The 16,301-nt window shown below is 38.3% G+C and overlaps 2 protein-coding genes across 2 annotated transcripts in view; one reads left to right on the top strand and one right to left on the bottom strand.

The window, feature by feature from the left end:
• Nucleotides 1-6,485: 6,485 nt before the first annotated feature.
• Nucleotides 6,486-13,394, top strand: LOC106948160 (heat shock cognate 71 kDa protein-like). Its single transcript, XM_015033667.1, has 9 exons — nucleotides 6,486-6,643; nucleotides 8,223-8,432; nucleotides 8,540-8,745; nucleotides 9,111-9,263; nucleotides 10,224-10,779; nucleotides 10,851-11,053; nucleotides 11,137-11,335; nucleotides 11,443-11,675; nucleotides 12,961-13,394. The coding sequence occupies exons 2-9, from the start codon at nucleotides 8,228-8,230 to the stop codon at nucleotides 13,117-13,119; spliced, it is 1,914 nt and encodes a 637-aa protein (XP_014889153.1). The 5' UTR covers nucleotides 6,486-6,643; nucleotides 8,223-8,227; the 3' UTR covers nucleotides 13,120-13,394.
• A 794-nt stretch (nucleotides 13,395-14,188) lies between these two features.
• The window catches only part of LOC106948161 (lens fiber membrane intrinsic protein-like), an 11,150-nt gene continuing 9,037 nt past the window's right edge, over nucleotides 14,189-16,301 (bottom strand). Inside the window, exons 3-5 of the mRNA XM_015033668.1 lie at nucleotides 14,675-14,824; nucleotides 14,450-14,584; nucleotides 14,189-14,379 (exon numbers count right to left, since the gene is read on the bottom strand). Of these exons, the coding sequence (XP_014889154.1) occupies nucleotides 14,318-14,379; nucleotides 14,450-14,584; nucleotides 14,675-14,824 (347 nt within the window). The 3' untranslated portion in view covers nucleotides 14,189-14,317. The remainder of the gene's footprint in view (nucleotides 14,380-14,449; nucleotides 14,585-14,674; nucleotides 14,825-16,301) is intronic.

The following is a 16,301-nucleotide window of genomic DNA, read 5'->3' as shown; positions in this document are numbered from 1 at the left end:
AAAATCAAAAATAATCACAGAATAATTAATTTCACTCCAGAAATTAATTATTCTACGAATAATTAATAATTATATGGATAATTAGTTTCATGATTGAAAGTTTTGGACATTGATTTTATTTTTTAAATCACTTTATTAAGCCAAAGATATTTCAGAAACTTATAAAGATGTTTATTTTATAAAAAATTTATAATTTTTGACATATAAGCAGGTGACATAAAATGTTTTTACTGTATGTGGTCATAATGGAGGACCATCTCTGAAACATACCACAAAATCCTCTTCTGACCAAATTATTAAATGATCTCAGGCATAAACCAAAGAGACCCCAGGATATCCACTAACATTACACAAACAACACACTCTCCACCAAGACACCCTTATGCTCCAAATCTAATTTTAAATTCCACATCTATCAAATATCTAGATCAGTGATCGGATTTCAGGTATTTATCTTTCCATTTTTTTAAAAAAACGATAAAAGTTTCTACATTAACTTTGTGAAAGTGAGTTGTTCATGTTTTTGTTGTGGCCTCAGGCTCGGAACCTTAAATAGAAAAATGTCCCCACTGTTTTGTGCAATCTGGGAACAAAACGACACACCTATCTGAAAAGGTATCCAAACACTTTTGGGGAGCCCCCCGCCCAAAAAAAAAAAAAAAAAGGAATCGCGAGTTCCCCAAAGGACATCGCCATAATACAGATGCGAGGACGCGGCCTGAATAAGGGTTCCCGATGGATTACTCGGGGCGTATCTGATGTCAAATACCGGATTTGGTGTCTCTGTTATTATTGATAAACAGCATTTGTCTCATAGCGATGCCATTTGTGACAAAGAACTTGGTGCCAAAAGCGTTCAATGCTGTCACCTTAGGGAGAGAGCGATAAAGGAGAACAGGCTGTGCACCATGTGGGTCAGGACCTGAACCCAAAGGTCAATGTACGGGCCACACGTTTTCCAAGAACTCTGGGTTCCTTGACTGGTTTCAGCAGAACCAAGCTTTCGATAAAACATTGTTATATCCTAATCTGCATCTGTTATGTTAAAAATAGAAATAAAACAGTGCTGTTTTTTTTTTGTTTTTGTTTTTTTTTCCAAAAATGGCTACAAAATTCCCAGTAGATATGTTTTTTTGTTTTTTCTGAATTAGTTTTGGCTCTTTTTGGCTCTTTGAATTGCAATGTTGCAGACCTCTGTTTTAGATGACAAACCATCTTGTTTTTTAGAGTAGGTTTCATCCAGATGTTTTTTGTGCTTTGCTGTAATAAAATGGGCTAATATGAATCAAATAAAAACCATCTACAAGTTGAAAGTCACTCAGCGTATTGTTTTGGTTTGATCAGAGGCCAAAATCTTTTACGTTTCATGAAAGTTGTATCTTGCAAAAAAAAAAAAAAAAGGATCAAAACCAAAATCAGCAGAAATAAGGTTCAATATAGAAGAACATTTAGAAAACAAAATATAATACGTGCATATTAAACATGATACTCTGCAACTACTTTTAAAATAAATGTATACCATATTTCATCCAATCAACTGGTGTAGAAAGTTTTCTAATCATGAATGGAGTCATTCTGTGTTTTATTTAATGCCAATACCAACACAGTGGAGGCTTTGATCAGATCCACAGTCCTGAATCAGTTGGTTGGATAAGTAATGGTTGTGCTCTACTTAGATCTTATAAGAGTGACAAGATGAAGGCCATTTTTAAAATAAAGCCCAAAGAAGTTGCTTCTGCAGTTTGACAGAAGGACGTTTGAGGGAGACAACAAACCTATGGAAGGAGGCGCTCTGATTAAATGATCAAAATTCAAGTATTTGGCCAAATTAGAAAACTAGCATAGAACTACACTTCAGTCTAAAGATTCCCTGCTGTGAAGCATAGTGGTGGCAGTGTCATGCAATAATAAACATTAAAAAATTCTTCTCAATTTTGAGCTTCCTGTCAAAGGCTTCGAATTCTTACTGAAATGTGGTTTCTGGGTTTTCTCATTTTAATAAATTTGCAAAGCACCCAAAAACTTTTTCCCACATTGACATAATCATATGCATCTGTAAAATTTGGAGGAAAGAGATGTATTTAACACAATTTTTAGAGTAGTAAGTCTATAATACAAATTTCGGAAAAAGTGAAGCTTTAAATTCGTTGTGATATAGACTGCTACAGGAGATCTTTCCCACAGCCATCATCATCAACAACAATAATAACAATAACAATCTTTATTGTTATTAAAGAACCATGCAATAAGTTGCATGGATTACTACGTACTACAGGGTATTTAATGCTCTTATGGCTACCGGGTATAAACTGTTCATCAGTCTGTTTGTTCTTGCTTTTATGCTCCTGTATCTGCAGCCAGATGGCAGCAGTTGGAACAAATTGTGACCAGGGTGTGAGGAGTCTTCTAAAATATTCTTGGCTTTCCTGAGTCAGAGGGACCTGTGGAGATCTTCGAGAGAAGGCAGAGAGCAGCCGATGGTCTTCTGAGCAGATTTTACAATTCTTTGGAGAATCTTCCTCTGTGTTGCTGTGCAGCTGGGGAACCACACGCAGAGACAATAGCAGGTGATGGTTTCAATAGAACATCGATAGAAGGACACCAGCAGTTTTTGACAAATTTTTTTTAAAAAAACAACTCTTTAATTAAACGAGTTAAGCAAATATGATTGAATATGATTTAAATAAAACAGTATTTTGTATTTACGTAAGGGTCGTTAGGAGACTTTCTACTCCCAAATTTTTCCATGCGTGTACAAATGCATGGAAAAATTTTTCCATGTTGGTTTTTGACACCACCTTCACATTTCATAAAAAAACAAAAAAAAAACATAATAAAATAACACATCTCATGTGTCCATAAATATGACCTTTTAACATGAAAGGAAATAGGAGATACATTAGACGTTCTCCGGCAACAAGAACAAGTATGGAGGATGACAAAGAAACAAGAATGCTGCTCAGGGTTGTGTTATCTGTACTCCTGTGATGGAACGGTCAGTTCAGTGCACATTCATAAAACAGCCTCGGGGGAGTATAACTCAAAAAATGTCAACATTTTGCAACAGTACACAGATTACGTGCTCTCATGATGTGACAATGATGCCTTTGTTGCTTCTCAGAAATGGTGAGTACATCGTTTTGCTCTTTGGACACCTCATTATTAAAAAAAAAAAAAAAAACTTTTATGGGAAAAAAAGGAATTAATAGTAGAGTTTTATATGTTTTTAGCCCCATATACAGGATTAACAGTCTTAGTAAAGTACATGTTGTTCATGTATCGTTTTTTACTTTTGCATCATTACAGATCGTATTCTTGTTTCTTTATGGTTCGCTTTTACAGGGTCACATTGAGCAAAAGGTATTGAATTTTTTACATTTGAAAAAACAATGGAGATTCAAACAACTATTGACTGTAGGTAGAGCTTGTTGTACTGTGAGTCATAGCTGAAAAAGATCTATCCAACACATAGAAGAAGCTCTCAATTTCAAAACATTATATCAGGACACATGTGCTGCATTGTAAAGGTAAGCCAATCCCAAGAGTAGACCTAAAATTTGATCATCTGTGACCCTGATGTTTCCTTTTACCCAACCTCATCATTTGTTCTTAAGTGAATCGGGAGGGAGTATGTTTCCAGCACCTAAAGGTCTATGAAACTTTTGTAATCTACTTTCAGTGTGTATGATAAAAATAACAAATACTGTATTGCATATATTTTGTGTTATTTGTTTCGTCACATCTAGTGCTTTTTAAAATGATCAATCCAACATTAAAAGTGAACAGATGAACCTACACCTGAATTTTAAATAGTCCACTCCAGACCTAAATTCAACTGAAAATCCATGTGAAAAACTCAAAAATGAATGTTCACCGTTTAACTGGATTGAGTTTGAGCTATTTAGGAAAGATGATTGGGCGTAGTTTTAGTCTCCAAGGTTGGTAGAGAGACATACACCAAAGGAAATGCAGCTGTTGTTCCATAAAGAAGTGGTTCTGTAAGATTCAGAATGCCACACTTTGGTATTTTTATTTGTGAAAATAAGTGGAAAATGATGTAAGTTTTTCATTTCACTTAGTAATATGCACTACTTTGTTTTGGACAGTCACATAAAATCTTCATAAAATCCAATAAAGTTTGAGATTTTAACTTGGCAAATGTGCAAACACTCAAAGGGTGTGAATATGTTTGCGTGACATATTTTCAAACATCAATTGAGCTAAAAACACTCTTCTATATGGGTTTGTTTGTTAGTAGATTTTTGTTGCTTCTAAATTCTAAAAAAAGATATCCACACTGAGGCAAACATAATTTAAAAAGAAAAGTAATTGCACCCTTGTTGAATCAAAAGTTTACTGTTCCAAGAACAGAAAATTAAAAACAGAAAACAAAGCCACTGATATCAGTCTGGAAAAGGTCACACAAACATTTTCACACATAATACCATTATCCAATAATGCATTGTATATTATTATTCTCGGGAGTAGTTAACCTATCCAGATTACTCCAAAAGCCAATTGGCAACTCATCAGAAAGGTAACAAAAGAACCCAGAGTAAGATCTAAAGTGCTGCAGGGCTCACTTGCCTCTGTCAATCTAAGTCGTTCATGATTCTAAGATACCAACTGAGCAAAAATGGCAATCATCGGAGCGTTCCTAAGCCAAAACCACTGCAGACCAACAAGAACACAAAGACATACTGGCTCACATTTACCAAAAACATCTTGGTGATTCTCAGGACACGTCAACCCATAGACTAATGTGGAACTTCTTGTTTGATGAGCATCTGGTTACATAAGGAGTAAAACTAACAACATTTTGGAAACATAGCATTATACAGAAACACACTCATGTTCATAGCAGTGGGATAGTTTGGGGTTGCTTTGGTGCTTCATAGAGTGAAACCAGAGGTAGATAAACCACCGGAAAGTTCAGAAAAATTGTTAGAGACGCAAAGAAAAACTCCACAAATAACTTCATCTGAAAAACAGCCACACTTCTCTGAAAATAGAGAAGTTTCTTGAGAGATAAGAAGGTACTTGAAGAAAAATAGACTGCAAGATCGAGTCACCAGAAGAAAGATATTACTTTAAAAGTGCCACAAAATATTCTGCTTACAGTTCGTCAGGAAGCACAGAGACAAACATAAACATTTCTGGAACAAACATGCAGGTCATTCAAGGCAGCCCAGGAATTTACAGGAACCACAGGCTTTTTGCCAAGAAGAACAGACAACTTAACCATCAGAGAAAATAAAGAGCCTCATCCACATCTACCACAAGACTCCATGCTGATGTTCGGGGGACAATACACAATATTAAGGACTACGGTATGTGAAGTTTTGATCAGGGTTTGGAAAGTTTCTGGTGTCAACATGATTTAAAATGAATAAGCACAGATTATAGACAATAAATGGCGTCACCCAATAACTATGTGTAGAAGAATGTTTTTGTGTTATCATCCATGTTCTCGGAAAAATGGCCAAAACAAAAAATCTGAATTGTGTCAAGGTTTGTATATTTATGAGCACAACTGTATCATACAATCCTTTCTCTGTTTTTCTATCACTTTGTAATTTATATTTATCGCTCCACCTTTTGCTTCCGAATTAATTGCGTGTTATATATTCAATCATTTCCTTTTTTTTTATTCTAGTAACAGGTTTGCTGATCACTATTTTCAACAGTTCATTTTTTATCTATACGATCCCCAAGCAGGATGTTCATCTATCCATTAAGTGAAGGTCTTTGACCTTTGAAATTACCTTGTTCTGCCCCCATGTGGTCAGATAGCTGGAGGCCATATGTACAGTAAACAATTTTTGTTTACTGATTCATAACTACTCTTCCTGTTGCTCTTCTGCAGGCACCTGCTATCACCTACTTAACCTACAAAATAAAGAATATGTTCCTGTTTTAATAAATATGTTCATTTCTGAAGGTGTTCCTCTTGTTTTTCATGTTTCAAATGAATTTCCTTTAGTATTTAAGTATTGTTTGGCATAAATATAACTTTTTCTTCTTGTGTATAATAAATGAGCTTCCACAGTTGGTATATCACATTAAATCCCATTACAGTACAGAAGTTTTTAGATGTAGCTTGCAGATGTAGTTGGACAAAAAGTGCAACACTACAAACTGGATAATAAATAATTTTTCTACCCATTGCAAATAGAATCTAAAAACGTTCAGGTTTTGTGTTAAAAAAATTGCACACCGAGGAAAACATAATACTCTGAAACGTAGGTGGATGAACAAGAAGTCTGTGGCTGCTACTGGATCTTTCCTTTTTCAGTATTGCTAGTCATTACTAGAAACCTCCATTATTCGAAACACATTTCTTCCTTGTAGCATTTGGTGTGTAAACCTCTCTAATTGGTCGTTTTTTTAGGAGGTGGGAAGTATGACGGCAGATGATTGGCTAGCTTCCTCCTGTGTTCTAGAGAATTCCGCGTGCCAGTGTTTATGAGGAGGCGCGGCCCCTGCAGCAGCAGCAAGCACACGCGCAGAGAAGTAGATCACCAAGACAACCGGAGAAATCACAACTGTCCTCATCCAGGTTTACTGAACGGAGAAGTTCATCAAGAGTATCGGTTACAACCGCTGTAATTCGAGAAGAACCAAGTCTGCTGATTCAACGAAGGTATTTGACGTTTTACTAGTCTTATTAATTTGTTTATTTGTATATTTTTTAAGTAGTGAGGAAGAACAAACAAACCGTGAAATAGTAGATTTTGAGGCTTTAACGTTCGAGCAACGTTTCAAACTAACGACTGTTTGACATGTTTTACAGTTTTACTGTTCCCCATTCTTACATTGCCATTTGTTGTGTTACAATGTTCCAACTATACTTTTTGGGCATAATTAAAGTTACCCAGCAACATGTCAGAAATGATCTTGTTGCATTTTATCTGTACTTATTGTTATTCACATCGGTTAACTCAACAGTTTTTGGGCCCTTGAACTCCACTTCCATACGCTTTTCTTTAATATTCTTTAACGTCTTAAATTAAGGGGAAAATTCCAGAAAGTTCCTAGCACTCTTTAAGGATACACCGCCCCCAGCTCTCACTTAACCTGCTTCGGATAATTTGGGGTGCAGAGGCATGCAGATTTTTAAGGTAGCATTAGGCTACCCCTTACTGTCAAACCGAATTATAACCAGGATAAGCTGGATCAACATCAGGTTGTAAATGGTAAAATCTTTGTATAAATGCTCTATTCCAGATTTTTGTCTGCTCAAGCAAACGAGATGCTCAATCTTTATATTTAAAGTTCTGAATCAAGTAATGATAATCAAATCCCTTTTAATTCGATTTATTTACCTAAAAGTAAATGGAATTGTTTGTGTTTTGATGCTAAGATGCTTAGGTTTTTGACAGTGAAATTTACTGAGGATTCAGATTTTCTAAGAAACATTAACTTGTATGAGAGCAACTTTATTTTTAATGCCTTAACAAATAATGCTCTTTCTTTACAGACAAGAAAACTCAAGCTGAACACAAGCAGCATGGCAACAGCAGAGCTACTGAAACAAATGGCACAGATACAGTTAATCTCATTGCAGCCTGATGTAGAAAAAAATTGAGGTTGTAGCTCATTCATAGCCTGACATTTTATAATTCATGTTCCCATTTATAGCAAACTGTTTAGGGCTTTGCTACAATCTGGTCATTAGGTCTATTTTAAGTTCTGGAAATCCCTTCATTAGGTTGTCTGTAAGTTAAATCAGCTTCTAATAAATCAGGAGCGAGACTACTCCACTCAACTCTTGAAACAGGTTGATATTTAACTTTATATGTGTTCAGTCTACAACCCAAACACTTAAAATACAGTGATCATGTAGTGAAGTTACAGCTTGCTTTCCATTATATTATTATTCTTGGTGTTCTGGGTCTGACTTAAACCCATGAAGTCTGTAGAAAACCTTTTTTCTTTTGTCAGTTAGGATGTAGTGAACATTGTTCCTAGAAGAGATCCGTGTTGTCACAATAAAGTCCTGTTGTTAGGCCTCTGACTGACTAATAGCCTTTTAACAGGTGCTCTGGATTTTTCCCCTTCCCTTATGAATGATGTGCTCAGAGTCTGTTAATAGCTTTGTTGCTCCGTACACTTCATCACAACTCTTCACAGGGACTTAAAGAGATCCGGGGTCATCTGTGACATGCTGATTGGTGCTTTACTGTCTGTTTAATGATTAATAACTACTCTTCCTCTTTTAGAGACCATGTCCAAGGGACCAGCTGTAGGCATTGACCTGGGCACTACCTACTCTTGTGTGGGAGTGTTTCAGCACGGGAAAGTTGAGATCATTGCTAATGACCAGGGAAACCGGACCACGCCCAGTTATGTGGCCTTTACTGACACAGAGAGGCTGATTGGAGATGCAGCCAAGAACCAGGTGGCCCTCAATCCCAACAACACCGTTTTTGGTACGACTTTTGCTTGTTTTTAAAGAGAAAATAAAAAAGTATGAATACTGACCTGATTAGGGAGGTAGTAACAAAGCTCACTGACAGTTTCTCTGCTGTTTCCTCAGATGCAAAGCGGCTTATTGGGCGTCGTTTTGACGATAGCGTTGTCCAATCAGACATGAAACACTGGCCCTTCACCATCATCAATGATAGCTCGAGGCCCAAAGTGAAAGTGGAGTACAAAGGGGAGACGAAGACCTTCTACCCGGAGGAGATCTCCTCCATGGTGCTGCTGAAGATGAAGGAGATTGCTGAGGCATACCTTGGCAAGGTACACAAGTCTACTCAAACTTTTAGTATGCCGCTGTACAATTTTTGGCATATATTCATCATTTGCAAAGTGTTTGCGATGCATTTTGTATTGCAAAGGGAGGAACCTTGTATGTTTTGAGTCAGAATGCTTCCTTAGTATCTCCAAGACAAAAATGATGCTGTAAAAATATGACAATATTCATCTTAAGAATTTTACCTGATAAAAATGTGTTTGTACACCTGTTTGAATTTATACAAACAGTTCAGTTTAAAACTGCAATAAAGAACAAATTGATTTAAAAAATATCTCGTTAAAATATGAAAATATATTCTCTGTTTTTTTTTTGTTTTTTTTTTTGTTTTTTGTTTTTTTTTTTGGTTCAGACTATAACAAATGCCGTGGTGACTGTACCTGCCTACTTCAATGACTCTCAGCGCCAGGCCACCAAAGATGCTGGGACCATTTCTGGGCTCAATGTTCTGCGTATCATTAACGAGCCAACAGCTGCTGCCATTGCTTATGGTTTGGACAAAAAGGTAAAAGAAAAAGAACAATTCTAAGCACTTCTTTGCAATTCACAGACAAATTCTTCCTTTGACTTTTGAATTTTTTTTTTCCTTAAGGGATTTAGATATAATTGAAATTGTTGCTTTTGTAAACAGAAGAGGGAAATTGAGTCCCAATTATAGTCGTTCATCCTATGTTTTAAAGCTGCAGTAGGTAACTTTTATTAAAAAAAAAAAAGGTTGTTATTACACATTTGCTAAAACTGTCACTATGTACTGACAGAATAATATGAGTTAGATGATCTGTGAGAAAGATCAAGTTTTTCTGGCTCCCCCCAGTGGTCCTATTACCATCTGCAGAAATGCATTGCTCCTGATCAGCAGCAACCAGTCAGATTGAGTAGGAAAGGTCTAGGCACTGTGAATCATGCTCATGTGCGTGCTGCTCACACACGTCTCCCACACAGTGCATGTCAAGATTGCTGTGGCAATTGTGGAGAAACAACCTGACATTACAGCCGTCTGTATGTTATTTTTAGGACTTAATATTTTTGTGCTTTTGTGATGAAAAGCACTTTGAACTGCCTTGTTGCTGAAACGTGCTACACAAATAAACTTGATTGACTGATTAACATGACAGGAAAACTGTCCTAGGCTCCACCGTGTTGAAGGGGACGGTAAGGTGTGATGGTTAAAAATGTCAGGTTAACTCCACGGTTTTCTCAGGACTTCCTAGTTCAGCTTTAAAGCTCTCTGCTTAATTTTTTAAAATTTCTCTTTCATTTTCATTTAATGCATCAAAACACTTTGATGCACCTTTCTGAGTTTAGTAAACATCAAAAGTTTCAAACAGATGCATTGATACGTACATGGGGATGATCTTGTAATCCCCTTTTTTTTTCCTGGATTCAAAACTACCAACAGTTTCAAAAGTTGATAAAGTGGTTCAGACATTAGAACAACAGATAAAAATGCCTCTTTTCATTTCAGGTCGGATGCGAGAAGAACGTCCTCATCTTCGACCTGGGCGGCGGCACTTTCGACGTCTCCATCTTGACCATTGAGGACGGCATCTTCGAGGTGAAGGCCACGGCGGGCGACACCCACCTGGGCGGTGAGGACTTCGACAACCGCATGGTGAACCATTTCATCTCCGAGTTCAAGCGCAAGTACAAGAAGGACATCAGCGACAACAAGAGGGCAGTGCGTCGCCTGCGCACGGCCTGCGAGCGGGCCAAGCGCACGCTGTCTTCCAGCACGCAGGCCAGCATCGAGATCGACTCCCTGTACGAGGGCATCGACTTCTACACGTCCATCACCAGGGCGCGCTTCGAGGAGCTGAACGCGGACCTGTTCCGCGGAACGCTGGAGCCCGTGGAGAAGTCTCTCCGAGACGCCAAGATGGACAAGGCTCAGATCCACGAGATCGTCTTGGTGGGAGGCTCGACCCGCATCCCAAAGATCCAGAAGCTCCTGCAGGACTTCTTTAATGGGAAGGAACTCAACAAGAGCATCAACCCTGACGAGGCGGTGGCGTACGGTGCAGGTATGCTCACTATACACCTTTTAAATGACGCCGTAATTTCAAGACGAAGACTCTAAATGTTTGTTTCGCAGCTGTCCAGGCGGCCATCTTGTGCGGAGACAAATCCGAGAATGTTCAGGACCTGCTTCTGTTGGACGTCACGCCCTTGTCTCTGGGCATCGAGACAGCAGGCGGAGTCATGACCGTGCTGATCAAGAGGAACACCACCATCCCCACCAAACAGACCCAGACCTTCACAACTTACTCCGACAACCAGCCCGGCGTGCTCATTCAGGCGAGGCAGCCGTCTGTTTACATTGGTCTTCCGAAAGATGAAATGAGTTCCAGTTGAGTTGACCTTAGCTGTCGTCTTCATAGGTGTTTGAGGGCGAAAGGGCCATGACCAAAGATAACAATCTCCTCGGGAAATTTGAGCTGACGGGAATACCGCCAGCTCCTCGCGGGGTCCCTCAGATTGAGGTGACGTTCGATATCGACGCTAACGGCATCATGAACGTCTCCGCCGTCGACAAGAGCACTGGGAAGGAGAACAAAATCACCATCACAAATGACAAAGGTAGCAAAACTCTTTTAAATTTATTGAAAAGCTAAACCCCGGCCGTCAGTTTTTATCGTAGCTTTTCATCATAACCCATTTTGCTTCTCCCTTCCTTGCTCTCCAAGGTCGCTTGAGCAAAGAGGATATCGAGCGCATGGTTCACGAAGCGGAGACGTACAGGGCCGAAGACGACTTGCAGCGAGAAAAGGTGGTGGCCAAGAACAGCCTGGAGTCCTACACCTTCAACATTAGGTCCACCATAGAGGACGAGAAACTGAAGGACAAGATCAGCGAGTCAGACAAGAAGAAGATCCTGGACAAATGCAATGAAGTCATCAGCTGGCTCGACAAAAATCAGGTTCGAGTTTGAGAGAAGTAGTTTCAATAGTTTTGTAAGACATATAGATTGAAGAGGCATTAACTCTGTTTTCATTGTGAAATGAGCTACTTCTCACTCATTGATTGTATACAGGTCATAGCATTTCTGCATGAAGATTCCTGCAGGCTGGTACTGCTACTAGATGCTCTTGTATTTGCGGATCTCACATGACATTTTGAGACAGCTTTGAGTTGGGCTGCAGAGCTCATAAGTTCACAATCAATTAATCGCTGGACAAATTCAAATGAACGCGATAATTTCCATTTGGACAAGGATTGTTAGAGATGTTCCCCTTTTGTATTGCTGAAAAGCTGCCATTTTGAGAAACTCTGTAAACATTCAACACCCATTACAAAGTAGGTAGTTTGCACTACCTGCCACTTTTACCTGTTTTCCCTGTCTAAGCTGAATGATTATTGAGTTAAGTGTTCTTCAGAAATGACCTTTTTTATCTTTGAATGGATATTCTTGGATTAATATGTCATTATTATTGTTAAAGTAGTTGAAAATGGTCTCAACATGGTAATAGAATATCTGGGACAATTTATCGTCCATTAAAATTTGTTATTGTAACAGCCTTAAGTGTTCAACTAAATTTATGTCTGCTAATAAGAGGCATAAAGCTGCAGTGGGAGTCTGTTTACTGGATCAATATCCAATTGGCCAACTGATCACCGTGAAAAACCATTTTCTGGTCACAGCCCCACTGGAATATTTCTCCACCCTACTTTCAAGTCTATTTTTAATCAATATTGATCACCAGGTTTATTCTCTTCCGGTTCTTTGCTGCAAAACAACCCGACGCAGATCCTCCGTGTTCTCAGACTTGTTCTCATCCGTCCGTATATGTCAATATGTTTTTCTGCTGGTGATTATACCTATTGTCGTGTTGTAAAAAAATCAATCCAAATATGGTTCCCATTTTCTGTTATTCAATAATCTAAAACAGCAAAGATGGAGTTTGTTGGTCATTATCTCTGTCTGTCGACATAGCAACGTCCATGTGGTAACGGGCCAGCTGTGGACACAAATTAATAAATTGTTTAGAGTGGGTGAAAATGATTCTCTCTGCAGTTTTGTACATGCATCTGTTGAATTTTATGTTGCATTTTTCCCACAGTATAAAGAAAAACCCAAATTATTTTAGGAAAAGGTTTAATTTAAGAATTACTGAATTGAAAATATCCTGGCACTTCTCAGCTTTATTTCACCCAGAAAATGGTAGAAAATTATATTTAACATTGTTTGTTTCTTTGTTTTTTAGACTGCAGAGAAAGAGGAGTTTGAGCACCAGCAGAAGGAGCTTGAGAAGTTGTGCAACCCGATTATGACCAAGCTGTACCAGAGTGAAGGACAGATGCCAGGAGCTGGTGCGACCCGAACAGGAGGGGGCTCAGGCCCCACCATAGAGGAGGTCGACTAAGCTGCACTGCAGCCTCAACAGATGTTCTTTCTTTATGTTCAATGTCACAGATGGCCTTATTCATATTTCAAATGCATGTTCTGAAGAGTAAACAAATAATTACTGTCCACTGGACATTGTTTTTTTTTTTTTAACTCTCTGTGAGTTTCTTAGTTAAAATGGTTAATGTTTATGTTGCCTTATCAATGTATTTCTGTTGCTTACTTTTGAGATGGAGTTGTATCTGTTGCATAGTTCTTCACCAAAAGAAGAATAAATAAATAAATAACTTTGGACTCAGTTTACTTCTTGCAAGTCTTCTGGTCTCTTTAAAATGTCCAACTTTCTAGTATTTCAATAACTATAACTGGAAATTCTGTGATGTAACTTTAAAGGTTGGTCTATTATGTTTCCTTTGAAACAAGTTAAAAGGAACAAAAACAACCCAGAGTTTACACTCGCTCTTTCTACAAATCAAAATGGCTCCATATTTTGATGTTACCGCGATAGTGCTAAGAGGTGCTAATTTCAAAGAGGCTAAATCATTATGACTTAACTGTAAAAAGGCTCAATGAGTTTCAACACTTAAGTAGAAACTGCACTAAAAAAATGCATCTTTGTAGTGCAATTCAGAGTAGATCTTAACCACTGTACAGTCATTGGTGTTCAATGGCAGTTACAAACATTTAACAGTTATTTTTCATGATAATCAAATGAAATATTCACCAAATATTCAACCCAAAGGAAGCATATGTAGCTCAAATGAAAGTGGTTCCAAGGTGAATCCTGGAGGAACACCACCAGTTGGAGAATTTGTAGAGGAAAATGGTTCCCCCCGTTTAATAGAAAAAGATTGTCCATACAAATGGAAGGAAAGCACTAAAAATCTATAAAATTAAACAAAATTAAAATAAATGGCAGTTTTAATAGTCATGTATAATCAGTGAATCATATTGATTTGATTAGACACCAATGGTTGAGAAATTAGCGCTGCAATTCATTTTCCATACTGGTCCTGAGATCCTTCAGCCACGATCCAGATGAAAAGCAATGAAATGATCAGTACAGACATTTAAAAAATGAGACAAACTGAACACTTTTTTCTCCTTTATTTTTGCTTATCGTTGAACGTGACAAGTTACGGGAAGTTGTTGGGAAGATTCACATCGACTCTGGTTCTTTTCAGCCATGTGGTATCGCTTACAGATTCTGAAGCGCTTCAGCGCGAGTTGGAGTTCCTTGGGCATTCGTGCATCCGGTAGGCACACATGTAGAAGATACCTAGAAAGAACGCTCGATTAAAACGAGTGAAATATATCCATGCGTGTACAAAAAATGTTAAGGTTTGCACCTGAGAAAAAGGTGAGCACCACCGCCACCCAGCCCATAATGTAGGACCAGGAGAATCGCCAGCTGCCATAGCGTTTCCCGTAGTAGTTGACCGTCACTCCCGTGTAGACGGCCATGGCCAGCAGCACGAAGAAGCCTGCGTGACGGATATTCAGCAGTTACCACCTTCAGTTCGGCACAAACGGAGAGAAACAGAGCATCGTGTGGTTATTAGCGAGTAACTTACAGGAGATGAAGAAGAGGATCCCGGCTGCAAATGTCTTGTCAAACCCGTCGAAGGAAGAGTAGTGGATGAAGGCCATAATGCCGATCACGATGCCGATGAAACAAGCCAGCAGGGAGAGGATCATGAAGGCCCGAGTAGCGTCCCAGTACGCTGTGGGATGAGAGAGATGTTTCTGGAGAAAGCGGACAGAGTTTCGTGTTCTCTGCTACATGACAGGAAAGCTTTACGTGCTTCTCGGGGTCAAAAGGTCACCGTGGGGAAAGAGGAAGCGGCCACAAGAATGATCCGAGGCGCGCAGTGGTGCAGGTGAAAAACATTTACTCAGTCAAAGTAAAACGGGCTAATATCAAAAGCTTAGTTTTCTTAAGTCTTAGGTCACAGGTATCAAACTCCAGTCCTGGAGGGCCACTGCTCTGCTGCACCACACCTGAATAGAATAATTAGGTTGTTAGCAATGCTCTAGGAGAACAAGAAGGAGGTAATTAAATCATTTTATTCCAGTGTTTTGTACCTGTGGTACATGTAAAAACTGCAGGACAGCAGCCCTGAGGACTGGAGTTTGACACCGCTGTCTTAGGTCATTCTATCTGCTACATCACCTTGAACTGAATGTTCTATTTTTATTGTTCTTTGTAACACTGAAATTTTATCTCACAATGTAATCCATGATGGCCTGTGAGCTGCTGATCTGTGGAGGGTTCTGTATTCACTGTGCTTTTTGTGTTTGTTTTTCAATTGACTTATTATTTGAAAATCTATTTTTTTGTGTGTGTGTCTTTATTGTTTTCAAAGTTGTTTTTTCCCCTTAATGAACTTTGTTTCACAATGTGATGATTGTAGGTACAGAAAACTTTGGCAGAAAACTTTTTTTTTCAGTCTTTTGATGTCATTATTAGGGCTGAAGCGATTAATCATGAACAATCGATTGCTGAAACAATCGTCGACTAATTAAGTAATCAATTAATCATTGACTGGCGTGTACACTCAAAATTAGGCCATTTGCAGAAAGAACAACACAGTCAGACCAAAAATTAGGCCAAAACTGTATAAAAAACATGCATTTTGCGCTTAAGATAAAAATAAAATGAAAAAACACCTTTGTAAACATGTTCTACACAGAACTCCTGAAGTCATAGAATATAGTGTTAGCTTCATCTGGTTCAAGTTCTACAAAAAAAAATAAAAAATCCCTTAAGTATCTTTTGCTATGTAATTATTAATCTGTTAATCCAAAAAATAGTCGAATAATCTACAAATGAGTCAGCGTGCACAAACTAAAGGACTGCTATATTATTGAATTTCAGCCAAAAAAGTTCATTTTTTATTTAAAAATGTTTGTTTTGTTTTTTTACAGTAACTGAATTTTTAAAAATATTTTCAATGCATTACAAATATTGTATTAAAAACGTGGTAAAATTAAAAAAAAAAAATCTGCAAAATGTGCCAACTCTTAGAATCTGATTAAGCGATCAGCTGTCCGAATGATCATCTGACTCAGGCACGTGCAGGGGGGAAGGCACTGGGGGTGCTTGAGTACCTGCCCCTTTAGCTCCTTGCCCCCAAGTGCCCTTTTTGTACAACATAATAAACCCTTGTTACCTTTGACCTTTTGCCCGTGACGCACGAC

Source organism: Poecilia latipinna, unplaced genomic scaffold, assembly GCF_001443285.1.
Source record: "Poecilia latipinna isolate Pla-1442-1.1 unplaced genomic scaffold, P_latipinna-1.0 Scaffold276, whole genome shotgun sequence".
NCBI lineage: Eukaryota > Metazoa > Chordata > Actinopteri > Cyprinodontiformes > Poeciliidae > Poecilia > Poecilia latipinna.
Note: the sequence above shows the minus strand (reverse complement) of the source record. Positions and strands in the feature narration are given on the sequence as shown.

Bases quoted from the DNA above. Each gene is read 5' to 3' on its own strand.
- LOC106948160 (XM_015033667.1), top strand. From the start codon at position 8,228: ATGTCCAAGGGACCAGCTGTAGGCATTGACCTGGGCACTACCTACTCT. The intron at 11,054-11,136 runs GCGAGGCAGCCG...TCGTCTTCATAG, and splicing joins AGCCCGGCGTGCTCATTCAG to GTGTTTGAGGGCGAAAGGGC. The intron at 11,676-12,960 runs GTTCGAGTTTGA...TTTGTTTTTTAG, and splicing joins GCTGGCTCGACAAAAATCAG to ACTGCAGAGAAAGAGGAGTT.